Raw genomic sequence first — 26,851 nt, 5'->3', positions numbered from 1 at the left:
TCACCGCTCAGCCATAGTAGCCTTCCTCACCCTTCCACAAGGCTTGTATATATACCCATATAGCGTCAACATCGACATGTCGTCGAAGCATCGCAACCCATCGTTCTACATTGTGCTGACTTCGGCCGAGGACCAGCAGAGAGTGTAAGACCTGTCGGGAATGCCCGAGTTTCGTTGCCTGATCCGGAGGAAGCTGATGGTTATTCAGCTGCCTCGGACAGCTTTGCGATACTGCTAAGCGAGCCCTAGAATCATTCTTACGGAGGTGTGCCGACCGGCAAGGCAATTTGAAATTGCCAGTTGTGCCAGCCGCCGTATCGTGTTCAATCCAGCCCTTACGTTTCCAAAAAGAGTATGTCGCTTAACGCTTTGGGACTCTTACATAATGCATATACAATAATGGTAGTATTTTCCCATCTATGATCCAACCTTGCCCGGCGCTCTAGGATTGCTGGATATGAACACGATACGTGCGGATGGTTTAGGAGCCTGGTGCGTCGCACACACAAGTTCCGACACACGAGAGCACAACGGGCTACACGTAACGGGCCAAAGTAGCTTGTTGGGGGGGAAGCTCAGCTAAGGTACATGTACAACCGTGTAGATACGACGTATATATGTCGATCGTACCATAGGGATGCTGCCGAGCTGATGAGAATCAATGTAATCAGCGAGGCCAGTACGAAAAACGTATCGAGACGAGCGATAGGGACTCGGGAGGCGCGATCCTTTACAGCTAAATTGAGAGTATTCCGTACACTGGACTCCCGTTATTACATGTCGTATTGTTGTAGCGCATTGCCATATGTTGTTAACGTTGTACTCACATTATGACAATGACGTCTTGCAAGTATCTGTTTGCCTCTTGAGGCTTATGGAGAGCATAGAGGAAGCGAGGTACGTCGACGCTGCAGCCTTTTTACTTGCTCGTCGGCGAAGGCAAGCTGTTGGGATAACTAGTCAATATATCCAGTATCTAGCGATCGCAGACGTTCCGGAGCCCTTCCCGGCACCATGCAGTGCGATGCTGACATGAGTGCATTGACGACTGTCCTATGCTACAAAGAAAGAAAAGGGACAGCAAAGGAATACAAATCATGTACATACAACATATAACCAGAACCATGCCGTTCCGATACAGTGGTCACAATATGCGGGTGATAACTCCAAGACCCTACATGCCCACGGGAATAAGTACAGCGACTCGCCTGTTGAAGCGCGACGACGTACCTTGGTCTTCCCTTCGCGGAAAAGGAGCTTCATTCCCTCCTTGACAAACTCGGGATGAGAGATGAACTGGAAGGTTACCGTCGCCCTGTCGCCAGTGCGCAGTAGGCCTCCGGGATGGTTAATGGACACAATGCGGACTGTCTGCCGAACAGCCTGCATCATGATACGGACTGGTTAACCGATGTGGGCAGAGATAAGCGGATGAGCATGCATACCCCGCAGTGAAGCATGGCCTGATAGTTCTTCTGCATCGTCGTGTTGTGGCTATCATACGCATCAGCTGAAGTCACGGGAACGAATTCAGATGCCACACTTACTACAGAATTAGGACCTGACCCTCGAACTCGCGCACCGCTGTAACAGAGGGTATGAGCATCTGGGAATCAAGCCAGGCTCGTTTATGCGCACCTTTGGGAGGCGTCTCGCCCTTGTGGACGAGGACCATCCCCTTCCTCACCGCCGCCTTGCGTACACGCTTCAGGGCGCAGGAAACGCTTTGGCCTGCCTCGGCGCTCGTCACAGTTGCCCTGTGGACCTCTTAGGTTTGTACGCGTCGCAAACAAGGGATGAATTCGATCACTAACCGTTTGCGCTGCATGCTCTTGATGGCCGTGGACTGCCAATTTCCATTCGCATCGGGCCCGTACCAGACGTTGTCGCCAGTCTTGATCACCCCACTGTTGATGATCCCGTTCACGACAGTGCCGACGTAGGGGACGGACCAAACCTCGGTGATGGAGTACTGCATATAGCTAGGTCAGTGAACGGTGATATAAGATATGGCCAATCTGACTGACTTCAAGCGGCTGCTCAGCGACAAATTTCTCATCATCGCCCTCGCTGGAGGGCAGGAGGTTCAAGAAGGTGCGGACCTGGGCCGCCAACATGAGCAAGAGGATGCGTCAAACCTCAGCGATGATGAGGGTTTACATAGTCAAGTCCCGCTCCAGTCACGTTCGATACCTGGAATATCGGACATAACCTATATGAAGCGTGAGAAGGCAGCCCTTCCGCCCACACGCGCGAATGAACATACCTCTCCTTCGCGAAAGTCTGCGATACTTCAACAGCCGTCTCCATGTTCTTGACGAACACAGGGGTTTTCCTGGTCGAGATCGCGCTATTGAGAACAACGGAGAATGTGTAATAGAAACGGGCCACTAACCGACACCCAGGACTCTTCAGAATCTTGACGACTCGCTCGACAGTTTCGGCCAGAATTTTCGGCGGGGTCATATCAATCTATGTTGAGGTCATTTGCATTGAAGCCAACATCGGACCGTCATCGTCAGCGTACCTTAGTGATGCATACGACGACTGGCACGTTCAGCGCGAGCGAGATGGCGAGGTGCTCCTTAGACATGCCGATAAGACCGGCGTTGGCACCGACGATGAGCATGACGCATGATGGAGCGCCTGAGGTCAGACCGTAAAGCGTAGTCTTGAGGTATCGCTCGTGTCCGGCCAAATCTGTGCAGATCCCGTCAGAACGCGAAGCCGATGAGAAGTGCGAGAACGCACCGATGAAGGAAACGATCTTCGCGGCTTGCTCTGCTATCGCGTCCCAGCTGAGCTTCTCGTGCTTGATGGTCTCGGGATCGAGAGGAGCTCCACTGTTGGGAAGGATCGGCGCGCCTGAAGGCGCGAACCCCAGAATCTGCGCCTGTGAGCTGCCATCTCGCCTAAAACGGCCGAGAGATGCTCACCTCCATGCCAACGCTGGACGTCCGACCTGTCTCAACTTCATGCTTGTGCCGGAAAAGCGCCACTCGCGCTCGGCCCCTTCCGTCATCCAGCGCGCCTGTGATCACCGTGAAGGGCGCACATAGCAGGCTCAAATAATTCGAGCGTACCTCGGGTGAGAACACCTAATGTCGTTGACTTTCCACTGTCCACGTTGCCTACTACTGCGCAACGGACCTCCGGCGTTAAAGATACGTTGGGAGGAGGTAATCGTAATAACAGCGTTATCCGGGGACCGTCTCCGCTCTCAAATAGAATAGAAACCTGAGCGTTTGAGTAAGAAACGAGATACTCCGACACTGAATTGGGAAATAGTATACCTTTCCTCCAACCTCCTCCGTAGCCGTAACTATCGCAGCTCGTAAACGCGCAAGCTCGTCGGGCGTTCTTGCTACGCCTGTCCAGTCGTCTCCGTTTAATGATTCGCCAGCGAATAATCGCGCATGTGGAGGCTGAGCCCCTAATCGGAAGACATACTCCCCGCGGTGCTGGGTTAGCAGCGCGGACAGCATGTCCTTCGCCCGGTCGTGGTTCGTAGGGACGCCAGACGTCAATAATGTCTATCGAAGCGCGATGCTCTAAGCCTCGACCATCGGAAACGTTTAGTGGATGAGCACATACCACAATTTCTTCCTCCACACCGGACTGAAGGTCAAACCCCTCGGCCTTCTTTCCCCAAGCATCGGCCGTGCTATCATCGCTCTTCACTCCGGCCTTCTCCTTCTCTGTTCGCGGCTTCTCCTTCTCTATTCGCGGCTTCTTGCTGTCCTTGGTGATTTGAACCTGGGCCGCCGTGGCCTGTGCGCGCTGTTTCGCGACCTCACGATTGTGTATATCGTCTATGTCCTGCTGGAACGACCGGAGGGTCGCCATGATCACGGAAGTGAGGTGGATTGCCGATTCTCACTCATTAACGGCGCTTATATGCGGAGTCAAGTGCCCGAGTCAGGGTTTGCCAGTAGTTATCTGCGAATAATGTGGGTGGACGTTGTACAGCTCGATGACTCGCTCGAGAAAGGCAGCCTGCGCATATGCATGCCACGTGGAGATCCCGGTCATGACGTGCGTACCTTTGCTTACTTTCGGCTCTTTCGCAGGCAACAGAGCAGTTCACAAAGCAAACTACAAGCGGGGTCCCATGTTCACGTAAGTGCCCGGAAACGGATATGCGAACTTGATTGTGAGCCGCGGGACTGATCGCCATCGTTTGGGCCTGTATTGGCTGTTCGCTGAACCCTCAATCTCGGTATTCCATCCGATATATCTTTGTTAGGGGCTGTTGCATTCGGTAGAAGCCTGTACGCTGATGCGAGGCTTGCTGATAAAGCTCTTGGTGCAAGCATAAACGAGTGCGTCTACAATCCGAGTTCACCTGACAATGGCCTGAGCTATATATGGTCTGGGGACACTGCGAAAGTAGACTTCGACTATATTCTCAAGACAAGTTTACCTTCCGTTAACATTTTGAAGAGCATCAGACTTCGGATGAAATTGTCCTTCCGCGAACATGGTCATCGTATACGACCTGGACCTGCCTCGTATCCTGCAGGTTGGTATCCCTGCATCTCACCGGATGCGGAAGCCAGCTATCAACAGAACGCGCTAGGCGTTTGGGGAGACCTCCATAGACAACCTCGATCCAAAAAAAATCAAGCCGTCAATTAGTCTCAATGCCGATCCTGGTGCGACCGTCTGACTTGCTACGCTCCCGACAGACAACGTTGACATTCTGTACTTCTCCTTCGGCAGCGTGCTTGCAATCCTCTAGGGGAGATGCAATGCCGGGGATAATTCTATAGCAGCCACGTTATGCTCCGCCGTTACGACACACGCTGCTGGAACGAACACAGCAAAAATTATTTGTCCTGCAAGAGTCGCTATCACGGTGTCTATGGGACGACAATGCACCGCACTCTACTAATCCCGTCCAGTTGGCAAGCCAATGACATGCCGAATTATCGATAAGCCCGCTTTCGGTCAAGCCTGTGCATTTCCTCGCCAATGGTATGCGTAACTCCGACATGCCCCACCTCCTCGTACGGCAAAGTATCCTCAACGCGCCCGAACGCGGCTCGCAGATTGACGTTATCGCTGAGACTTCCGCAGGAGTGTTCGTCTACCAGCTCTGGCCATTCAGCAAGGAGTCGCGCAGCGGAGTATGCGTTCAGACTGCCACTGAACGTCGGCCTGTGCATGCGTATGGTGCAGAAGATGAGGATGAGCATCCAGCTGCCGATCATCCCGATGGCGAGGTAGATGAAAACGGGGTTCCTACGTCTTCCCGAGACTGATATGTGTTGGATAGCTCCGACACTAACGTGGTCACGAGAGAGTGTGGCCAGGGCTGCAGTCATATGCGTTGCGCCAACCCACATCTGGTCAGCCAGAGTTGAAACGTTGACTTGTTGGTACTGTTGACTATTGGTGCCCGTAGCATCATCCTGTGTCACTTGAGCTTGATAACCAAGCATCCTCAAAATGGAGTCATAGCGTTCATAGTCCGTTTCACTGCCACCGAAGTACTGGGTGATGGAGGCGAAGGCAGCGACGAGCGGATGCCATGGGATTTCGTCATGCTCCATATTGATGTCGAAATAGGGATGTGGTCGGAATTGTGAATAGGTCTGTCGTTCACCGTGAAGAGCAGCCGTGCCTGTGGCGATAGAGCCGGTACAGTTGATGTACCCAGACGAGTCGGTGCCGCCATTCTTGTCGTAACTCATCACATGAGCTACGACGTTGGCTTGCGCAACGTTTTGATTGATCCACCCTGAGTTGGTTTCCCAGTCAGCGTACCAGTCGGAACACCAGTCAATTTCTACGACGATGTTCGCTGGCAGTCCGGATGGCGGTGACAGCTGAGCTGGCTTCTGAAACCCGCGCATTCCAAGAGCAAAGCACCACTGTTCCAAGGCGATCGTGTGGCTGTATATGGCAGGAAAGGGTGGGATTGCGTTCGTCACGGGCTCGCATCGACCGTCAAACCATATACCTGGTATGGTCGGTATCTCCATACCATAGGTGTCGGTCCCGAGGAACACGTTCCCTAGGGTACGGTCAACCGAACCCGAAGATCTATCTTCAGCCATGAAAATACTGGTGTTGTAGACGTCGAAGATCGAGAAACCTGATGTCCAGGAGGCTTCACCCGTCGCTATTTGTTCCAACGCCCCGAGGTTATTTATATTATGCGGAGAGATCGCTTCCACGATGACGGTCTTGTTGACGAGGGTATCGATATTTCCCTGCGGCCATGCGCGTGTGATAACGCTTGGAGTGCTCAGAGAGAGGCCGCATGCTAGGCTGAAGAGGATGAAGGTTGCGGAGGGGCGTATACGACGCCTTATCATGGTGAAGTATGCATCACCCATACCCATCGGGCCCTGCCAACCGCGGTCTGCCAGCCAGAACAATTCGGTCCAAGTGCGCGGAGCAGTTGACGGGTTCTGTAGCGCAGATATCGCGAGACGTGCGAGGTGCGCGCCGGTGATTTGTGTATGGGCTTGGAAGAACCAGGTGGTCAGGTGTTCGGCACAGGTCTCCTTCCGCCAGCCGAAGATGAGCTTGTCATTGGATTTCATCTGCGAGATATTGTCGAGGAGAAACAGCATGAAGGCTGTGTAAACGAACCAGGCAAGGCAGAGGAAAAGGGTGCCTGGATAACTACGCAAGTATGAACCGGAGGCGGAGGCATACACAGACGCTTTGCTCGTCACGAGCTTCGCGTTCACGAAGGGAGAGAATCTGGATAGCATCGGCGTTGAACGAGGGTGATTGAGAGGCTACGGAAGGCATCACCATCAGCATTTGTCACCGAGTACTACTATCTGACTCCACTCACAATTATGCCGCGCTGAGGACCTGCCCGCTGGCCGAGTGAGGCCTAGAGCACGACTTATAAACGCAAAACACAATGCGACTAGCCGCAGCGTCACTACAGAGCTCACATCGGATGTCAGTGGATCATGGGATCTGAACTGTCATGCGATGCCCGTCGTGTTTCATTACAATATGAATAAAGCCCACACCGGCGTTCCGTGATTTTGTGAATGAGCGCGGTACACTCGTCTTCACGAGATGATTCTTCACACAACTTGTCATGCAGCAGTGCCGATCTCGCGGAGAATGATGGATCCAGCCGCCACAAAGGCAACATGAAGATCTCGGCGTAGGGCATTCAAGTGCATGCCGACGCAGCTCCTTCGTGTGCTTGCCCGAGACGATAGCCACCGAGGGGAAGGGGGGGACAGTACCGGGCGCCCATCTTAGTTGATCCTGGTGTTCGCATCAAGGAACATTTCTCGCGCATCGCTACGCTGCGGAGCGAGCGCCGAGCCACGGCCTACGGCCATTACACAGCTGGTTGGCGTGCGAAGCAGGCTTCGTTACTTATTTCGTAGCATTGCACGCAATGAATCAACGCCACATACACAACGACGACGAGAGCGCGAGTTTCACAGGACACGCTGAAGCGGAAAACTCAAATTATATGCGGGATCAAATGCCCGAGTCAGCCTTTGCGGCTTTGGCCAGTCCTCTGCGAATGTGGGGGAATGTTGCGCAGCTCGCTCGCGGGGGTACGGTATGGTACTTCCCCGGCACGGGTCCCAAAACTTCCCAAAAGCGGAACGCCGCGGCCGGTTGCCGCGCACATACATGCACACCACGTGGTAGTCTTGTTGCGCCGTCTCGTCCGCACGTCGTCGTCCGCGATACCAGGGCTCTAACCGAAGTTTCGTGCAAGCGCGTTCTACCCCTCTACATCAAACCGTCGTATAATGCATAACCATTGTTGCACTGTGGCTCCTACAATCATTCAAGGCCGCTCACACACGGCGCTATCCACATGCGAAATGCACCTTTTGCTGGCAACAACGCAATCGCAGCCGCGCGTGTCTCGCAGATTGAGTGCACCCAGATTCGACCTCCGACCTTTCTGCATACGGATCACGTCCGGCGACTGAATCTACAAGGGGAACTCCCTCGTGTGCCCGGGCCTTTCGCGACCCGGGCGTGCGCTTTCTTTTGCAGAAAAGCTCCCGGAAATCAGCTAGGCCATCCACCCCAGTGACCCCAAGGATCAACATGTATATATCGGGGCCACCGTTTATGGCATCGCAAGCGTTCGTGGCGAAATGTTGTCAGAGCAGGGACCGAGGCCCTCAGCCGCGCCTTCACGTTGGCTACAAGACAACTTCGGACAACGATTTCGAGGTTTGCTACAGTCTTGCTTGAAAGGCGTTGGAGGCTTTGTGAACCTGCCAACTACGCACGTTCGTATGGTCACTACGAGCCGCTACATACCAACATTCGTCCTGATGCATCAAATACAAATAGATTATACCCGCTCTGAAAGAGACGTCCTTGTAACGACAGTGACGCCCAAAAGGAAATGCGAAATGAAATTCCCATGAGTATCAAGATTCGATCCGATGTCCGAATCAAGTCCTGTCGTCAACTCGTTTGCTTACTCGGTCACCGATAAGCTCGTCTCTTGGTCAACTTGTGTATCTTTCCTCCGCCTGTATGAGTGACGCCAATATGCCCCACTTCTTCCTCTGGCCTCGTGTCTTCGACGCGTCCAAACGGGGTTTGTAGATTACCGTTCTCTGCGAGGTCACCGCAACAATGCTCCTCGACCAGCTCTGGCCAGTCCACAAGGAGACGGCCCGCTGAATACGCGTTCAGGCTCCCGCTGAAGGTCAGCCGATGCATACGGATGGTGCAATAGACGAGAATGAGGAGCCAACTGCCAAGCATTGCAACGGCAAGGTAGACGAAATCCAGGTTTCTGTTTCTTCCTGAGATCGGAACGAGTTGAACGGCCTGAGCGAAAGTCTCGTTACGCGAGAGCGTGGCCAGGGTTGCGGTCATGTGCGTTGCACCAACCCACATTTGCGAAGACATAGTTTCGAGGGTGATTTGGCTGTGAAGAATAGCACCATCTTCATCGATCCCATCGCCCCCCTCCGCATCCGTTGCGGTGATATTCGTTTCCCCACCCTCGTGCAAACGAGCTTTGTATCCTAGCATCTGCAGGGTGGAATCGTAGCGTATCCAATTGCCATCATTGTCTGGAGGAAGTTCCTGCGTCAAAACTGAGAAGGCGATGACTAGCGGATGCCAAGGGATTTCGTCTCGCCAGACGCTTGTGTCGAAGTACCCCGATTGCTCAAACTGTGAAAACGTCTGGCGCTGACCATCAACATCCGCTGCCCCCGTAGCGAAGGACGCGTTGCATTTGATGTAGCCTGTGACGTCTTCTGAGCCATCCGTGCTGTGGCTATGAACTTGTGCTATAACGCTCGCATCGGAGAATGGGGGCTGGTTCATCCAGTCCGTATTGTAAGTCGAATTGGCTGCCCAGTCGGAGCACCAGTTCACTGTCAAGTCGATATCTGGCAATTCCTTGGCTGACCATATAGTGCGATCATTCCAAGATCCGTACATTCCAAGATCCTGGCACCATTGCCATGTCGCTGTGTTAGAAGAATTATGGAGGTCTCCGGGGTAAGGCACTGAGACGGACTGTAATACCTCGCATCCGCCACGGAGCCAGACACCGGCCATCGAGCTGATGTTCATCCCATGGGGATCGCCGCCAAAGAATATGTCGTCTAGGGTGCGATTCGTTGGAACCGATGAGTTCTGTCCTCTGGTGAAGACGCTAGAGTTGTAGATATCGAATACTGAGAGCCCCGACGTCCACGAGCCTTCCCCCGTGGCCATCTGAGCCACACTTCCCACATTGTTGAAGCTTTCTGGTGTCAACGTCTCGACGCGAGCCTGGCGAGTAACGCGGGTATCGATGGTCCCTGACGGCCAGGCTCTCGTGATAACGCTTGGAGTGGCTAAAGCGAGAGCACACGCCATGCTGAAGAGAACAAACGTGGCGGAAGGCTTCACGCGCTTTCTAGCCATCGTGAGGTACGCTTGCCCCATGCCTATAGGGTTCTGCCAGCTTCCGTCTGCGATCCAGAAGAGTTCGGTCCAGGTGCGTGGCGCAGTGGAGGGATTCTGGAGGGCGGAGATGGCTAGTCGCGCGAGGTGAGCGGCGGTAATGCCTGTGTGGCCCTGAGAGAAAATCACAGTCATATGTTCAGCGATGCGCTCCTTCCGAAATGCGAAGATCCTCTCGGGAGACGACATCTGTGAGGTGTCGTTGAGAAGCCATAACATTGCAAGAGTATAGGCAATCCATGCAAGACATAGAAAGAGGGTGCCGGGATAATGTCGCAAGTAAGATCCGGAGGCGTAGCCGTAGTCGGCGCCTTTGCCGCCCATGAATTTTCCGTTGATGAATGGGGAGAATGTGGATGCCATCTACGTTGGCGAAGGTGACACCCTGAGGAAACGACCATGATCAGCGTCCTAGCCGTGCTGCGCCGTTAACTGGACTCACGAAGATGCTGGGCTGAGGGCCTGCCTGTTGAATGAACGAGGCCCCATGGGCACATGTTATAAACATGAGACACAGCCCGGTTCTCCGCGGCGAGTTTCAAGGCATCACTGCGCACGTCCCGTCGGCAAATTTCTATGCGATCCATTTCGTGTTCTTGAGTCTTGCTTGCCCTCCCCCCACTCTGAGCGAGGCTGTGTGGTCGAGCGCGACGCCGCTTCTCCTCCCCACCCCTGCCACCGAACTGTTCACATCAGTAACTCGGCATGCAGCGATGCCAATCGCACGAGACGATAAGCGTGCAAACGTGAATGGACCGACTTAGAAGATTGCAACAATCGCTAAACAGCAGTGGGTGCCGGTGAGGCCAATATGGAGCACGGTGCTCCCTTCGCGTTTGTGCCGTACACGATAGCAGGTGGGACAGTACTGGGCGCCAATCTTGTTTCATCCCGATGTTTACATCAGGAACATTCTCGCGCATCGCCCGGCTGCGGGATGAGCGCCCAGCACTGATTGCATCCAATAAGACCCGATACATAGCTAGTTGGCGTGCGGGGTGGGCTTCGTTACTTCAGCCGTACCTGACGTTGAGCGTAATGAATCAAGCGCCACATACACAGCAACGAGAACCTGACCAAGACACGCAGAAGCGGAGAACTCAGCAAAACATGGTCCAGTCCCCGATGTTCCGACAACACGCCTCAGCATGCGAACTAAGTTCCCCCTACTCCGAAGTTCATTCCGACCATCTTCTCCACCACGGCTTGGGCCGCATCCCAGTCCATGCTCTCCCCGATCGTCTCTCCGTACTCCTCCTCGTCGTCCTTCTTCTCTCCGTCCTCCTCGCCGGCGGGTAATCCCCACCCGCCGAAGCTGGCGCGATTGTGTGGGGCACTGTCCGGTTCTGCGCTTGTGGGCGACCGAAGAGCTTCCAGAAGCTCCCGCCTTGATTTCTCGCCATCCGATGATAGCACGAAGCCGCGAGGCGTTTCTTCACCATCGCCTTCCTCTCCTGCTATATCCAAACTGGCGACCTTTAGGCTGTGCGGCTTGCTCGCGACCCGGCCTCTTCGGTCCCGGGGCTTTCCGCTGGATAGGAACGACGGAGCCCTCGACGCACGTTTGGAGTAAGAGTACGAGAAAGATGGGTGCGAGGAGAGGGGGGAGGTCGACGAAGCGGAAGAGGGAGGGTGCATGACGAGTTTGAGGAGGTTGCTGACCGCTTCTTCGCCGGGACCCGGCTTGGGCAGAGGCGACGTGAGTGAAAGGGACGAGAATCGCGTTCGCGCTTGGGACGCGAGGACGAGCAGCCTAAGGCTATCATGTTAATCACAGAAAACCATCGCGATCTGCCCACGTACATTTGTCGTAACCGAGGTTGCTGGTGGCTAGCCGTTTCGGCGAACATGTTCTCTTGCTCCTGCTTGGACGCCGTGAACTTGGAGTGCAGGCGCGGATATATTGGTAGAATGATTTTATCCCTGAACATTCGCAGCGCCACTGTCCTTACGTCTACTTGAGGCGCTGCAGTGAGCCCTAGCCCGCTCATGCTGCCACCCTTACTGTTGCTCCCTGAACCATGCGTATGACTTTTCGGCGTCCGGTAGAGGGATTGCAGGAGTTGATCCGTTTGGAGAGGAAGAAGAACGCCCTCGACATACGGCAGCACTTGATCCCAGAAGAAGCCCCAGACCTCGACGACGCGCCGGACGAGGGTCTCGTCCTTCTCATTTGCCAGCTTGGCGGTCATGGTGACCATCCCCGCGGATATGAGTTCGGCGCAGTCCGTTTCTAGTGTGTTTATGGCCCTGGCCGGGCCGCCGGAGACAACGCTCGCGATATGTCGTTTCACGAGCGTATTGAGATCTTCGCTGTATACACGATGCCACGGTCAACCCTCCGTCTCTCACAACGCGTGATGAGGGTTGAAGAGGCTTACATAGGGTATCGAAGAGGCTCGCCGTTGAAAAGCGGGAGGAAAAGGACGTGGAGTTGCTTCCACGGGTCCTTGTCGCTACCTGAACCTTGAGTTGGCATCGATATGCCAGATGTCTTGCCCGACACCGGCAGGCTGATCACGCTTGCTGCGGCACTCGATCCTGCAGCGAGAGCGATCGACGGCGCGATGGCGGTAGGGAGATGGGCGAGACGGTGCATCTCTCGCTGGACGTGCTTCGAGTCGTACACTGACCGACCCGAGGTGGCCTGGGGGAAGAATAGGGGTGGACATCGGACAGCCGCGATAGACGGGGTAGAGGATAAAGATAGCGATGATGCAGGACGTTGGTCATAATGTTAGCGATAGGGCTGTGCGAATGCACATGGACCGCACCTTGGAGGGCGAGAGATGACCCTTCGACGACGCGCTCGGCGCCGCGTTGACCAACGTTGAACCAGAATTGTACGACCCTTCTCCGCGCGAATCCGCTCGGGAATGACTTCTGGGCGGAAGCAGGGATGCTTGCAGGGGCTCATTGGCGTTGGAGAGCGGGTTCTTGGATGATTTCGAGGCTTGTCCGGAGAGCTTTTCGCTAAGAAACGCGAGCCGTCGAGATGCACCACTCGACGTCGGCGCGGCATTGGTGTTGTGTTCGGCGGTGTTTGACCCGGAGACGTCGTTTACCAGGACTGCGCCGCGCGAGGGAAACACGGCGGCGCGCGCTGTGCTCGGCGTCGACGAGCGAAGCGTGTATCCATCGTCCGTGCTGGATGATCGTGGTCTGGTGAAGTCCGGTGGTGCAGGCGATGTTGGGCGTTGAGACATACCGCTCGTAAACGTTGAAGACTACGTATGTCGAAACAGGTGGAAACTCAGTATCATTTCGGCTCGTTCAGGCTCGCTCTCTCCTACCACCACCGCCACTCGAGCACCAGTTGCATGCTTCGAGCTGCCCTTGGACGTGCAGCAACAAGAAAGTTACTCAAGTCTGGACGATGTTTTGCTCTTAGAGACTTTACAGTATTAGCCATCGAGACGTCTGCAGATGATACATGTGCAGCAGTCGTTACCTCCGACCGGCAGATTCTGTCGAATGTCGTGGTCAAACAACATGTCGTACATGAGGAGTATGGTGGGATATATCCTATGGCGGCTATAGATCAACATCAGAGGAACCTTGTACGTCTCCATCAACCGGCCGTTTGTTGTTGTTGTCGGACGTTGACCTGAAATGAACAGCCTGGTGCCGTACAACGAGCTCTCAGTGATGCGCGGCTTACCATGGCAGATATCGATGGTGTCGCCTTCACGCGAGGGCCAGGCATGGGCGGTCCACTTTCTGTCGGTTCAAATGCCGCCAAAACGCTTGCAGCCGCGAATTCGAAGCCGCTCGTCGGCGTTCACCACATGCAAGCGCATGCCCTCACGCCGCTGCTCACGACTCCACCGGACTCTCCCTTGTACCCCACGTTCCCCTTCCTCACCTTCCTGCTATCTGGGGGGCATTCACTCCTTCTGCTCTGCTCGTCGCCCACCCACTTCCGCGTCCTCGCGACAACGGTAGACAAATCCCTGGGTGGGGCCTTCGATCACGTCGCCCGAAGGCTCGGGTTGCGATGGGGCACGCACGGGCCAGGCGCGGAACTGGAGAAATTTGCCGCCTCGCCTCTCCCGCCCGGCGCTGAAGCGGCCGTAGCAGAGGTCGGCAAGCCGAAAATCCCCATGAAGGGCCAGCTTGCATTCTCGTTCACGGCGCCATACTCTTTCGTCGAGCTTTACGTCGAACGTGCAGGCGGTGAAGACAATCTCACCGAGGCTGAGCGCTGGGCCCTCGCCAGGGCTTTTCAAGGGGCCGCCGTTCAGCAGGTGGAGGATAAACTGTTGATGGCACTCCAACAGTGCAAGAGTGAGGGAATCGAGGTCAGAAACGTGGTGGCTAGTGGCGGCGTAGCGAGCAACGGTTACTTGAGGCAAAGGTCAGTACAAGTTAGACCTTGATATGTTTCCGGGTCTGACTTGAGCTATACAGACTTGAAGCGTGTGCGAAGGCATTTGACCCCTCCGGAGCCATCTCGACACTTTATCCTCCGCCCGAGCTTTGCACAGGTCTGTCTTTCATCCACTATCCCGCCTGCCTATTTGACGCGCTTTCCGTTCTTCCACGGTGTTGGTCTCGCACACTTACTGACCACATTTTTCAGACAACGCTGTAATGATTGCGTGGGCCGCACTCTCCCGCTTCCTCGATGGCGATACCGACGCCTACAGCATCGACCTTCGTCGAACGTGGCACATTGAGGAGTTGTCCGGCGAGAAGCCGGTAGACGAAAAGTACTGGTACCATAAGTCGGGACAGCCGCAGTCCGTTCCCAAAGCTGAATTATAACATCCATCTTGCCTAATACTAAACGACTTTACGACAACTCGCGTCAACCCGTCGATGTTTGGATGATAATCGCCCGATGCATCAGTCGCAGTGTGATCGAGCCGGTGTTGTGAACGAACTCGAGGCGGCGCTGTCCCATCTATAACCTGGTTTCCCGCTGCGAGCCTGAGGAAAACAAAGTTTGGCGGATGTGCGATATCCGATCAACCGCCATCACTGTGCATCCAACAGGTGAGTGATCAACTTCTGCGTCCTCGATATAGCTATATATGATATTTGCAGATGGTGAAGCAGACGATCTCAGCTATATATGCAGGCGCTCACGTACACTGGGCAGCGCGGAGGACGGATGTTGCTATGGTCTAGTTTCCACATAGATCAGAAATTGTCTTGCTCAAGGATGTGGCAAGCGCACAACACGTCGGCGACCGCTCAGGCCGGTGATAAATCCCAAAACACGGCGATAATTCAGAGGCGAATGGGCTGAAGCAACCACGATTGCTGAGGTTGCGCGTACGCGGTTTCTTTACGCTCGGGGCCGGAGCGCCTCGCATGATGTCGTCGTATCATGATTGCAACGAATACTCTCTCATTGAACAGCAAGATAGCGCCCGCCTCTCGGGGCAGCAATCGCCGAGCATGCTATGCTCGTAATTCCTCAGCCCACCGTCGCAAACGCGTCCAGCGAGCTTCTACCTGACGCCGAATGCTGATCGCGCCGCTGTGGGTCGGGTCACATTCTCACATCTGGGCGCGCTTTGATCGGGGATTTTCACCCAGGAAGCTCGAAGAACAGCGCCCATTGCTGACACCGCCTCCATGCTCGGGCAAGGACGTTCACTTGAGCTGTGGGTACCGTCGCACTCGATTCGTAGTTTTGATGCCACCTTCGGTGTATACATAACGCTTCCCTAACACTGCCCCAGCGATCTTACTATCGCCGCCTGCCTATTGAACGAATGGTCTTCAACGTTTTCCGCTTCAGGTGTATCTTGCCGTTGGTACGCCAAGTGCTGCAATGCTACATCCGGTAACTGACCTAAAAGCGAACGATTCATTCTGATAGGCTACCACAGCATGGAGTAGAATCCATCCGGTGGACGTCGGTGCGCCGAGTGGGTGTACCTGATGGGCACGTTTCTTCCGCACGAACTCCAAAGAGTTACACGACCGGCGGCAAATTGGATCACGACGACAAAAGCGAACGAACTGCGAACATGATGGGTGCCGTTGAATATGTTTTGCACGCAACCCGTTCCCGGAGGGTGTTTCCTAGCGGTGTAATATATACTCGCGAGGAGGGTGAAGAGTCCGTTAACCCTCGCCTTCCCTGTTTCCACCTTTTCCCTCTCTTTCAGGCAGGCCCTGACTCATACGGCGCGGAGCGACCAGGTACTATTGCACATTCGACCTACCGGAATGCTTGACGCTGACTATTAACCAGATTTCAATTCCGTCTATGTCGTCAGGCCTGCATCCGTATGCGGGGGAGAAATCCGACGTTCCCTCCAAGATCGTTCACGTGTCCGGATACTACCTCCATTATCACGCCCTTTCCATCCTCGCGATCGGAATATGGGTTGTTTACACAGTTACTATGATTGGGCTGCTGGATAGCCTCACCCGCGCCGACGTATCCAATCCCCAGGCTACGGCGTTGAAGGAGACTGTTGTCGACATCATGTCAACCTTCTTCATCCAGGCTCACGTTCCGATTACCGGCATGTACCTTGCTCGGCTTGGCATGTCAGCTCTTCAGCATCCCAAAACAGCGCCACGAACCTGGATCGAGCTGTTTTGGCTGGCCGATCGTAATTGGCAAGGCCCTCTTGCCATTGGGGCCACATACTACACTATCCTGCAACGGCGAATCCGCCCCTCTCCCACTTTCATCATGTTCTCGCTAGCCAGCATCGCGGCGTTAGCCACGCCTATCCTAATGCGTCAGGCATGGCCCGTCAGCGTCCTCGACACGGTCCAGACATGGACATTGGACCTGGATAGCTTCTCGCCCATCACCTTCAACAACGTCGACAGTGCTTCGCAAAGAGCAACCGGCGAAGGTGCCTGGACGTCCGGGCTATCGATTTTGGACGTCTACAACACTAGCACGTATCTCAATGCGAGCTATCCCTACGTCAACGAAAGCTCTGGAGAGTATTTCTTTGCCGGCGACGCCATCAACTTGGAGATCCCTTCCATGCCAGGCGTATGGATCTCCGGCAATTGCCGCGAGGTACAAACACCTTCATTACCCGACTATACCGACGCAAGTTTGCAACAATTCTGTGACGACTTCGGCTTCGACCAGCACTACCAGGAGACGGCTACCCTCACGGCCACAGGAGGCAGTGTTTTTCTCACCATAGCTTGGTGCAGCAACTTTTTCGCGAATGGCACTGTCAACAACAACTGGATGAACGAAGGCTACTTCCCAGCGAGCATTTTCGTGTACCTGAACGGTACCGATGGTCACACAGATCTGAACGGGTCAATCCAGTGCGACTCGGAATTCGTCACAGGGACAGTCACAGTCAACGAGATCTACCTGCAGACCTTCACTGAACTAGAGCCTGACGCCTTCTTTAACGCGAGCTTGCCGCACGTCGACATCCCACAGCATCCGCTCTTCGCCGCAATGTTCTCTATCACACAACCTTTCGGGACCGCAGATCCCTCTGACGATGAGAGCGAGACGCAGAGCGTAAACGCAGAAAGGGCCGATGCCATCCTCAGGGAGTTGGGGTATCAAGCGCAGTACCAAGAAGATCTCAAAGGCGTCGCGTTCCTTCAGCCCAACCTCTCTACCATGGCCACCCAATTATGGGTCGGAACGACGCACATGACCGCGGCGCTCAGCCTCCTCTCCCGCGACAGCGTCCATTTCGACAACGCCTTGCAGTTCATACCCGTCACCGGCCGAGTCAGGCGTCCGGCGTTCATCGCCCTCGCCGTGGCCGCCATCGGAATATGGTTCCTCATCCTGGTGTACTGCACCTTCCGCATGTATCGCCCTACCTTCAGCAGTAGCCTGAACGGGTACGCCGCCGCCCGTCTACTTGCGGACTGGCCAGAACTGGTGGACGGCCATTGCTGCGGGGACCTTATGGAGAACACGAATCTACGGAAGAAATTCGGTCGAGTCGAGGACACGAGGCCGGATGAGCCGCTTGGACACATTGGCGTTCCCCATACCGAGACGGAACACGAGACTCCCCTCGACTCCGCACGGGCTTATAGTTAAGTTAGAAGCCTGTGCTTGGGCAATGGACGCGAGCACGACTCGACAGTTCTGTCGTCTTGCCAGTTGAATCCTACGCCGCCATTGCAACTCCTGTACAATTAGCCACTGTAAGGGCCAGGTTCCGTAGTAATCCAGACGGATGTGTATATAACTGTAGACCCAGCACTGCGTCGTGCTCGAATGTATGCCACCGTTTCGGGTCTTGCAGCAAGCGATTCGACTTGTGAACGGAGACGATCAGCGTAGAGAGCGCATTGAGCGTTATGGACTAACCATCTCAACATCAAGCAGGTGGGAGGAACGTGACCCAGAGAATAATCGACAGGGCACCCCATATAGCACTCCAAGTAATCCATATCTTGCCCCAGCGAAATCTAGGCGCCGCGTTCGGATGACCAGGCGTAGTCTTATCCCTTGATAGTAGCCATACGACTCCCCAATACGTGAACGGCACGCCTGCAGTGAGACGCAACGCGATCTGGACATGCGAGGCAAAAAGCAACGTCGAGGCGAGGATGAAAGCGTGGATGGCGTGCGGAGCTAGTGTAGGGTTCAGGAACGCTCTCCCTAGGTTATCTGAGTTGATGGCTTCTCCGTGACCAGGAGTATCACTTCGGCGGGAGTGTGGGGCAGGGGATGGGCTTGCTGACTGCGGATATAACATCCGTTTGAGAGGTGGTAATAGAGCGTGCCGGATATACCACCACGAGAAACTGAAGAGAAGGGCGAGGACGGGCGCTGCGATGAGGAAGTTGGGTATCTGCGCTGTGGTCCAGTAGCGGAACAGGCCGACGTTCCAATAGGTGCTCTGCGCATACGTGTAGATGGACGGAGGCATATTGTTGCACCATGAAGCTGGGGTGAAATGCACAGTGGGAGGTAGGTGCTGAGCATCAGGCGTAGGCAATGGATCAGACGTCGTGTATTCGGGCACGAATGATTGCACGGGAGAATCGCTAGTAGGCAGCATCACGGCGAAGATCGAGGTAAGATTGGGGTTTGGCGAGCAGAAGAGTCGATATGCGATGTACTGGTGAATTATTGACGGCACGAGAGGCGGTGCCGCAAGTATAACAGCTTTCAAGATTGACAAGATATCGGGCTGCATGACATATCGTATCAGAGGGAGTCTTGAATAGGACATTGAAAACGCACCATGCGTTTCGTCCCCGACAGGATCGGTGCAAGCAAGATGTCCCATACTATGAATCCACTGAGTAGTATCCCATTGGATCTGAATGCACTCGCAGCCGCGAAGTAACAGGATGCTGCCGCGTATCTTTTACGGCTAACGTTTAGCAGCCCTAATCAACGACGTGAGATTGAGGGTAGCTGACGGAACACGTGCAAGAGACCATACCTTTATAGGATAGATATGCAAAGAAAGGTTCCGTATACGGTGCATGACGGAGGGCAGCAGGGCTACCGGGAAGTAGCGAGGTAAGTGCCGTGACCAGGGCAACGTCCCGAGAATGAAAGTGCTCGACAGTAAGGTCATATAGAGTCAAGGGTGCCAAGAAATCGCAGAGCAGAGCTGCAAGAGCCCCTCCCTGAAGGACATCTTCCAGAGATAGCACTGAGGCGTGTCCGAAGTACGCCTTCGCCCGGCGGAGCAAAATCCCAGCGTAACGCATGACGAAGGCTATACCAGGAAAGAACGCCCATTCGTACTCGAAGACGTATCCATGGAGTGCAATATGACTGAAGTGGAAAGCATCCCAGCGCAGCAGGGTTGATGTCCACCTTGAGAAGATAGTCGTGTCCGGAGATGTATTCGGATTCGGTAGCAGGAGAAACGGTGACGCGTCAAACAGAGGAAGATACGACGCGATTTGTGCGATGCAAAGTACTAAACATCGTGAAACGATGGTCGCCAGGACGATAATACGTTTGTTCTGTGTGTGTGCGCCCATGACATGTTTACGACACTCTGGTCAAGTCGCCAGCAGCCCCATTCCCGGACCCCCAACGGTCAGGTGATCGTCTCTCGCGAGGGGCGCGCGCTTTCCTGGACGCGTCTTTGTGCTTGCTTCGTGCTCCTCGATCCCCGACACGTCCACCTCCTCGGGTTGCCCGGCCACTATGCCCGGGTTCTTAGACCCGTCATCTGACAATGCGGGCACAAGCAAACGAAAGTTCGAGGAAGGGTTCCTCGAATCTCGTAAACGACAGGCCGTGGGCCACTCCGGCACCACCTCCGGAGGAAGCAATGAGACGTATTGGATGGTCCAGTGGTGTGTGCATATATGCACTCGTAGATAAACGAGAGGGCTTATTAGCTCCATGCTGCCTAAAGGAGAGCACCTCAGGCAAAGAAGCATAAAACATGGGATGGCGACGCTGTACTGGTAGTCAAAGCGTCAGGATTCGCGATATTATACGACCAAGAGGACGGAAGAAAGTTCGTGCGCACCAATTGCGCTTTGCTCGCATTGATAAGCTTGTGACCCGCGAATGTGTATGCTTACGCGCCACTGTGCAGGCTGACCGACGGCAAGATACCGATCTCATGCATAGACGTCGGCGAGCAATTCCATGTAGGCAACAAAGACGTTGAAGTGGATCACCCGATTGATCGGGCAAGCTATATGGCCGGAACGTGCTTTGGCGCAAGCCCTTTCGGTGGCCCTTCAACTCCTGTGGCACCGTCTATCAGCACCCCTGCGAGCAGTGCTCTCCGTAGACCATACAAAGCGCTCAAGCCATCCGTCACCCCAAATGTCTCTACTTCTGGAGCCAAGCCAGTTGGTACCGGCCTATCATCAGTGCCTATTACTACCGGCAAGATTCGCCGGGTCGAGCTCGAGTCCGTCAACCTCTCATCTACCGGCTCACAGCAAGAGAACAAACCGCCAACTACCCGAGGTAGAGATTCGTATTGGTCCGCAAGCTGGTAATTGTCACCGACCTACTTTATATGCGTCGTGTATCTGACTGTCCCTTGCGCTCTTGTGTGCGTCACAGGAGAAAGCCTCAACAGAAGAAGCACAAAACATGGGACGGGGATGCATTCATCGCGTGCCGGAATGACGTGTTCACAATCTTGTCAGACACCGGGAAGAAGTGGGTTAGAGGAATGCTTGTATGATCTTATGCTCACAACATTCTCTAGGCTCGGGACTGCTAAGTGGAAGGGCGACCCACTATTCAGCGGCTATCGCATCTTTGCCGCTAACAAGGAATTCGAACTCGACGCGGAGATACCGGCCTCTAAGATGCCTGCAATGAACGGAAGCGACGGGTGGGCGGATGAAGGCATGCTGGATGAGGAAGGTTGGGAGACGGTTGTCACCCAGAATCCTAGAGCTCTCTCTGCCAGGTATGCCTGTTTTCCACCCGACCCGGTGGATCCCTGACCACCTGTCACAGAACCAGCATCTCCGATAACCCCATAGTTGACACAGTTTCCGCGTCGACGAGTAAGAAGTTCATACCTCCTACTTCGTTCTATGGGAAATCCGCCCCGAAACCGAAGAAGGGACCTTTGTAAGGAGCGTCCGACGGCCTTGTCCGCGCTAGTGCTAATTGAGTCTTGGTGGCCTTAAAGACACGATCCGGAAGCAGAAGGCGCCTTGGTTATGAAGAATCCCAATAAAGAGCACATCAAGAAGAATAATGCGAAGTGAGATCAGCTTCCGCGCACGCAATGCCAGACTGATCACATCCATAGAGACTTGCCCATAGTACCCGTAGTCTTGGATCCGATCCTAGCCGTTAGACTCAGGCCGCATCAGAAAGAAGGTGAATATTACTATACGCCTGGACTCCATTCCCAGGACGACTCACTTTTTTGCGCACAGGCGTCAAGTTTCTGTATGAATGTGTTATGGGACTGCGCAAGCACGAAGGCCAGGGATGCATATTGGCTGACGAGATGTGCGTCGCCCGATCAATTGCGGTCACAGCATGATTAATCATATCATCACTCTATAGGGGTCTTGGAAAAACTCTGCAGGTATGTCGTGGGGTACGCTGTTACTCATCGTGTGCTTACGTGTGCCCTCAGACCATTGCATTGGTCTGGACTCTCCTTAGTAGGTCGACTCTTTTTATCGAGGATAAAGCGACGCTCGTCGTGACCCGCAATTCACAGAGCAGAATCCGTACGCGGGAGTAGGCCCTGTCATCGGCAAGGCGATGATCGTTTGTCCCGTATCCCTCATCAACGTGCGCTTTCCGCCAGTCTCATCGAATATAGTTTCTAATGACTTGATCAGAATTGGAAGAACGAGTTTCACAAGTGGTGAGCCGTGTTATGGCACACCTAGGTCTTGCATGAGTTTTTTATTGATTTCCATACAAGGCTGGGTAGAGACCGCGTAGGTGTATTTGTCGGCGATAAGGACAAGGCACACATCAAGCAATTCATTAATACGTTCGTGGACATGAGCTTATATAGCACTTGGGTATCTCTTGAGCTTTCCACTTCACGGTAGCCGGATCCACCAAGTTCTCGTCATCGGCTACGAGAAACTAAGGACTGTGATGTGAGTTCTGTCGATATCATATCTGGAACGACCTTGACGGCCATTGTTATGTCCAGTGACGACTTGAGATATTGCAAGTGAGTGAAAATGTCAAAGCAAGCGCACCATCTCTGAACGGCATCTACAGCCCTCCCATTGGGCTGATCATTTGCGATGAAGGTGAGTTGCAGTGTGCTATGCTCGTCTTATGAGCACATGTTAAATTTGACGGTCACAGGACATCGATTGAAGTCGGCGAACAACAAGACCTCTCAGATGTTCAAAGCGCTCAACACGAAGCGACGTGTTATCCTCTCGGGCACACCCATCCAGAATGATCTCAGTGAATTTCATGCTATGGTGCGCGCTCAGATAGACATGAAGCCTGTGCGTCATTGACCTCGTCGCTCAGGCTGATTTCTGTAACCCTGGTCTCCTCGGTATGTATACAATCACTGCAGCATTTCTTCAGACGTCTGAACGATGCTTAACAGATGACTACAAGACGTTCAAACGAGTGTACGAGGTACATAAATGTTGATGCTTAGCCATACTCCTTGCTCAAGCCACGACATCTTCGCCCTTTCTCACAGGATCCCATTCTAAAGAGTCGAGCAGTGGGGTGTACGGCGAAGGAAGCCGAGATAGGAGAAGCGCGGACGACTCAATTGCTCAACGTAGCGAAGAGTTTCGTGCTGCGCCGAGATGCGAGTATTCTCGACAACTATCTTCCGCCCAAGTGTGAGGTTACAACCTCTCGTTCTTCTGAGCCTTCTCTCATCCCCTTTGCTTCCAGGCGAGTATGTGGTATTTGTGACACCGACGCGACTCCAGCTCTCCATATTCTCCCAAATTCTCCGAGCCGACAAATTGGACGACCTCGTTGAGGGCTCCGTGGCCGAGTCGCTGGCGCTCATCAACATGCTGACCAGGGTCAGTACCAGTCCCGTGCTGCTGAAGGCGACCGCGGACCAAGCAAAAAGCAAGTCGATCCAAGCCAATTCCATCAAGAGAAATGCCCTCTACCAAGCTGTTGCTTTGTTACCCGAACGTTTCAAGATCGAGGATGTCTCCCTGAGCGGTTCGTTCTTTCCATGCACGACGAGTTCATCCCGGGTTGTGATGCAGCTCCACAGGCAAGCTTACTGCGTTGGCGTCCCTGCTGAGAATGATTCGTAAACACACTGAAGAGAAATGTATCGTGGTATCGCATTACACCTCAACCTTGCACATCATCGAACAGTTTTGCAAGGTCAAAGGTTACACTTACCTTCGGCTAGACGGGTTAGTCCTCCTTGTGTAATAAGGTGACCTGTACGTTAATCAGTTGTCAGGCAAACGCCCCCCACGAAGCGACAAGAATACGTAAACGAGTTCAACAAGACGAGCCAGTCAGCGAAATGTCAGTCATGCTAGGTCTTGTCAGCACCTGATGACTCATGAACGCACAACATAGTCCTGTTCTTGCTGAGCGCCAAAGCTGGCGGTGTGGGTCTGAATCTCATCGGCGCCTCCCGTCTCTGCCTCATCGATTCGGATTGGAATCCAAGGTCCGGCTGAATCCCGTCTCAAAGGATGTGACGTTACTCATGGCATGTCCTAGTCACGATCTTCAAGCCATGGCTCGCATCCATAGAGATGGGCAGAAACGACCTGTATTCATTTACAGGTTCTTGACCGCGGGAACGATCGACGGTCAGTGGAGCGCATGCGTGATTGATGGTGATCTATGTAATGATATTGACAATGCATTCATACGCAGAGAAAATCTATCAGCGCCAAGTGACGAAACTCGGGCTTAGTGATTGTAAGTCTTTAGGTAACAGTTGATCCGCACGCGATTGTCGCTTACGAACGCCCTCTAGCGCTCATGGGAACGGTTAGTAGTTTTGAGTCCAATGAACGAGTTTTAGCTGATGATCGATCACCATAGGACACTGGCGGTTCTTCGAAGTCGGACTCATTCACCGCCAAGGACGTATGTAACGCCACAACATATCGAAGCTTCTCTCGAGCTGACCTGTGGCTGCAGCTCCGCGACATCTTCCGCGTACATCTGAACACAGCTTGCCACACTCACGAGCTCCTCGACTGCCCGTGTGATCGCGAGGGATCGTCGACCGATCGTGAAGATGACAACGCGGAGTACACCGATGAAGAAGCGGAAAGCACAGCGGAAGAGATGAGCTTCACGCTTGCGTCTCAAATCAAGCCGGGACAATTAAACAGGATGGAGAAGGCCGTGAGTCATATTTCTATGACAACACCTCCAGCTCGGTACCTGAGCATCATCCTTGACAGTACATGGCCAAGAAGAGAGCAGCGCTGGCGGCCCTGGGCGAATGGACGCACATCAACTGTCTGAAGCCCGACGCGCAGGCCAACGTTCACGACGACCTCCTTCGGAAGCTCGTTCGCGCGGCGCAGCCCGAAAAGACCGTGACGGATTCCGTACCAGCCGTATCAGCCAAGAAGTCGCTGCTCGACGTCCTCGACATCGACAACATGGATGCGGAGCGAAACGAGGGTTGCGCAGACCTCAAGAACCTACCTGGCGGTACCGTCTCTTTCCTGTTCGAACGGGTGTCCAAAGATGCTCCTCCTCCGCCCGCAGATGAAGGGGAGACAGGCAATTAGCTGCCGAAGATAGTCTCGCTTCGACGTCGTCATTATCGAAAGCGATCGCGTCCACTTTCCAATTCTTACGTGTCCATCCCGGTTTTAGCTCGATGCATCCGGACTATCCAGAAAGATGATCACAGCACTGTAGAGTACACTCACACAACTTCAGCACCGCTACTTACCAACCCCGGCATCGACACTCAACAATGACGAATGTAGAATAGATGGCATTTATAGACGATCGTTTAATACGTCGTACAAGCAGGACTGTATGCGCGTTTTACCATACACCCGTTGATGGCCATGTGTATCTAGATCTTCGAAGTAATCCTAATCCGTGCCAACTGGGTTCCACGCCACAGCTCCTTCCGGACCCATGTCGAGAGCGTCCAGTCTCGCGAGATCCTCCTTCTCGATGTTGAAGTCGAACACGTCCGCGTTGGCTACTAAGCGCTGCGGCTGCGAGGACTTCGGCAATTCGACCAGCCTGAAGGAAGTGTTAAACCCACCACGCGGCCTGTGAGAGTAATAGGGATTACTCACTCGTGTTGGAGGCCCCATCGAACGAGGATCTGAGCGGGAGATGTTTCGTACTGCAGCGTGTCCATGAGTCGATATCGAGATTCATGAGGATCACTATGACGTTACCTTCCGGGATAATTCGACAAGTACGGGATGGTCCATACGTTTCGCGCGAACGAGGGGCGCGTACGCTTCGACCACTATACCATGCTTCTTGCAGTACTCTACGATGGGTCTTTGTTGGCAGAAGGGGTGAAGCTGTCAACCGGCTGCATGAGATGGGGGGTAAGCTGCGTTAAAGTGATGAGCAGATGTACCTCGATCTGGTTCACGGAAGGGAGTTCGAGTCCGGTATTTTTGATTTCTTCCAGATGCTTCACCCCGCTAAAGAACTACATCAATGATCGGCACAGTTGATTGAGCCTGATGAGGATGCGGACTAGTTAGACACGCCGGCAGTGCGGATTTTCCCTTCTTTCTTAAGATCGAGGAGGGCTTTATACGTCTCGAGGCGACGCTCCTTCCCGGAACGAGGACTATGTATCAGGTATAGGTCGATGTAATCTGTAGAAAGACCGGTCCATCAAAATCCTGAGGTAGAATGATATTCGCAGCGACGTACCGAAAGCGAAGTCGTCCAATGAACCTTGAACGGCCTTCTTCGTGCTCTCATATCCATGGTCCTGATCAAATACTTTCGAAGCTAAACAACGCCGTGTGCCGTCATAATAGACAAGCATAAGATATCATGATGAGTGCTTACTGATGAACACCTCTTCCCTCGGGATCCCGCTCTGACGTACGGCCTCTCCAACCTGCGCCTCATTGCCGTAGTGGCGTGCAGAGTCGATGTGACTGCAGCGAACGCGAACGATCAGTCATAGATGCATGTCGTGATCGAGCATTCATGTCGTACCGATAGCCGTGCTTGAGGGCGGCGAGACAGGTGGCCACGCAGTCATCGGCCAGAGCGACACCGAGTCCCAATACGGGGATCTGATAACCTGGTAGGCGACATTGTAAGCACTGCAGTAGGATCGCGCGGCGTATGCGCACCAGAGGAGAGCTTAAGTGTCTTGACTAGCGATAAAGTCGATGAAGCCATGTCTTCGTCAAATAGCGTCAACGCGGAGGAGCAGGGGTATATGTACGGTAGACCACCGGGGGTATACTTGTATTATAGACTTGACGCCGGAGGGCATCGTAATCGTGCCGCAAGCTCTGGCGTAAGAAGCTCCGATAGCAGGTGTTCTATTCTTGAACAGAGGTTGGTCTAAGGTCCGAGACCGTCAGCGTC

At 53.9% G+C, this 26,851-nt stretch overlaps 9 protein-coding genes across 9 annotated transcripts; 3 read left to right on the top strand and 6 right to left on the bottom strand.

Annotated features, from left to right (window-relative positions):
* Positions 1–950: 950 nt before the first annotated feature.
* PUNSTDRAFT_98523 (P-loop containing nucleoside triphosphate hydrolase protein) lies at positions 951–3,950 on the bottom strand. The gene is made up of 16 exons (XM_007380881.1): positions 3,595–3,950; positions 3,294–3,533; positions 3,084–3,237; positions 2,937–3,031; positions 2,752–2,887; positions 2,528–2,700; positions 2,396–2,472; positions 2,267–2,335; positions 2,161–2,212; positions 2,028–2,102; positions 1,815–1,972; positions 1,639–1,757; positions 1,548–1,584; positions 1,446–1,494; positions 1,231–1,383; positions 951–1,174 (listed from the first exon to the last, which is right to left on the bottom strand). The coding sequence occupies exons 1-16, from the start codon at positions 3,844–3,846 to the stop codon at positions 1,145–1,147; spliced, it is 1,869 nt and encodes a 622-aa protein (XP_007380943.1). The 5' UTR covers positions 3,847–3,950; the 3' UTR covers positions 951–1,144.
* A 978-nt stretch (positions 3,951–4,928) lies between these two features.
* Positions 4,929–6,728, bottom strand: PUNSTDRAFT_131580 (uncharacterized protein; the record flags this gene model as incomplete). Its single annotated transcript, XM_007380880.1, has 1 exon — positions 4,929–6,728. The coding sequence occupies one exon, from the start codon at positions 6,726–6,728 to the stop codon at positions 4,929–4,931; it is 1,800 nt and encodes a 599-aa protein (XP_007380942.1).
* A 1,720-nt stretch (positions 6,729–8,448) lies between these two features.
* Positions 8,449–10,296, bottom strand: PUNSTDRAFT_131579 (uncharacterized protein; the record flags this gene model as incomplete). The annotated part of the gene is made up of 1 exon (XM_007380879.1): positions 8,449–10,296. One exon carries the CDS (start codon positions 10,294–10,296, stop codon positions 8,449–8,451), a length of 1,848 nt encoding a protein of 615 aa, XP_007380941.1.
* Positions 10,297–10,904: 608 nt separating this feature from the next.
* Positions 10,905–13,139, bottom strand: PUNSTDRAFT_141787 (HbrB-domain-containing protein; the record flags this gene model as incomplete). Its single annotated transcript, XM_007380878.1, has 4 exons — positions 10,905–11,686; positions 11,737–12,246; positions 12,315–12,580; positions 12,708–13,139. 4 exons carry the CDS (start codon positions 13,137–13,139, stop codon positions 11,089–11,091), a joined length of 1,806 nt encoding a protein of 601 aa, XP_007380940.1. The 3' UTR covers positions 10,905–11,088.
* A 98-nt stretch (positions 13,140–13,237) lies between these two features.
* Positions 13,238–14,860, top strand: PUNSTDRAFT_98518 (peptidase M22 glycoprotease). Its single transcript, XM_007380877.1, has 4 exons — positions 13,238–13,493; positions 13,554–14,290; positions 14,344–14,420; positions 14,516–14,860. Exons 1-4 carry the CDS (start codon positions 13,254–13,256, stop codon positions 14,698–14,700), a joined length of 1,239 nt encoding a protein of 412 aa, XP_007380939.1. The 5' UTR covers positions 13,238–13,253; the 3' UTR covers positions 14,701–14,860.
* A 1,299-nt stretch (positions 14,861–16,159) lies between these two features.
* On the top strand, positions 16,160–17,944 carry PUNSTDRAFT_42678 (uncharacterized protein; the record flags this gene model as incomplete). Its single annotated transcript, XM_007380876.1, has 1 exon — positions 16,160–17,944. The coding sequence occupies one exon, from the start codon at positions 16,160–16,162 to the stop codon at positions 17,942–17,944; it is 1,785 nt and encodes a 594-aa protein (XP_007380938.1).
* Positions 17,945–18,227: 283 nt separating this feature from the next.
* On the bottom strand, positions 18,228–19,857 carry PUNSTDRAFT_63091 (mannosyltransferase; the record flags this gene model as incomplete). Its single annotated transcript, XM_007380875.1, has 4 exons — positions 18,228–18,830; positions 18,918–19,046; positions 19,100–19,232; positions 19,289–19,857. The coding sequence occupies 4 exons, from the start codon at positions 19,855–19,857 to the stop codon at positions 18,228–18,230; spliced, it is 1,434 nt and encodes a 477-aa protein (XP_007380937.1).
* Positions 19,858–20,532: 675 nt separating this feature from the next.
* Positions 20,533–25,047, top strand: PUNSTDRAFT_141784 (uncharacterized protein; the record flags this gene model as incomplete). Its single annotated transcript, XM_007380874.1, has 29 exons — positions 20,533–20,837; positions 20,909–21,007; positions 21,057–21,263; positions 21,314–21,430; positions 21,492–21,566; positions 21,615–21,685; positions 21,745–21,820; positions 21,878–21,899; positions 21,951–21,978; positions 22,038–22,111; positions 22,162–22,187; positions 22,248–22,319; positions 22,381–22,431; positions 22,488–22,508; positions 22,559–22,590; positions 22,649–22,770; positions 22,823–22,850; positions 22,905–22,936; positions 23,004–23,151; positions 23,207–23,491; positions 23,547–23,694; positions 23,745–23,812; positions 23,867–23,960; positions 24,014–24,105; positions 24,173–24,217; positions 24,276–24,289; positions 24,344–24,388; positions 24,443–24,652; positions 24,712–25,047. The coding sequence occupies 29 exons, from the start codon at positions 20,533–20,535 to the stop codon at positions 25,045–25,047; spliced, it is 2,943 nt and encodes a 980-aa protein (XP_007380936.1).
* Positions 25,048–25,258: 211 nt separating this feature from the next.
* On the bottom strand, positions 25,259–26,810 carry PUNSTDRAFT_98511 (Aldo/keto reductase). Its single transcript, XM_007380873.1, has 9 exons — positions 26,611–26,810; positions 26,471–26,558; positions 26,318–26,409; positions 26,177–26,257; positions 25,995–26,118; positions 25,872–25,938; positions 25,681–25,812; positions 25,576–25,625; positions 25,259–25,519 (listed from the first exon to the last, which is right to left on the bottom strand). The coding sequence occupies exons 1-9, from the start codon at positions 26,657–26,659 to the stop codon at positions 25,363–25,365; spliced, it is 840 nt and encodes a 279-aa protein (XP_007380935.1). The 5' UTR covers positions 26,660–26,810; the 3' UTR covers positions 25,259–25,362.
* Between the last annotated feature and the right edge of the window lie 41 nt (positions 26,811–26,851).

The sequence above is a fragment of the Punctularia strigosozonata genome, assembly GCF_000264995.1.
Source record: "Punctularia strigosozonata HHB-11173 SS5 unplaced genomic scaffold PUNSTscaffold_3, whole genome shotgun sequence".
Taxonomy (NCBI): Eukaryota; Fungi; Basidiomycota; class Agaricomycetes; order Corticiales; family Punctulariaceae; genus Punctularia; species Punctularia strigosozonata.
Note: the sequence above shows the minus strand (reverse complement) of the source record. Positions and strands in the feature narration are given on the sequence as shown.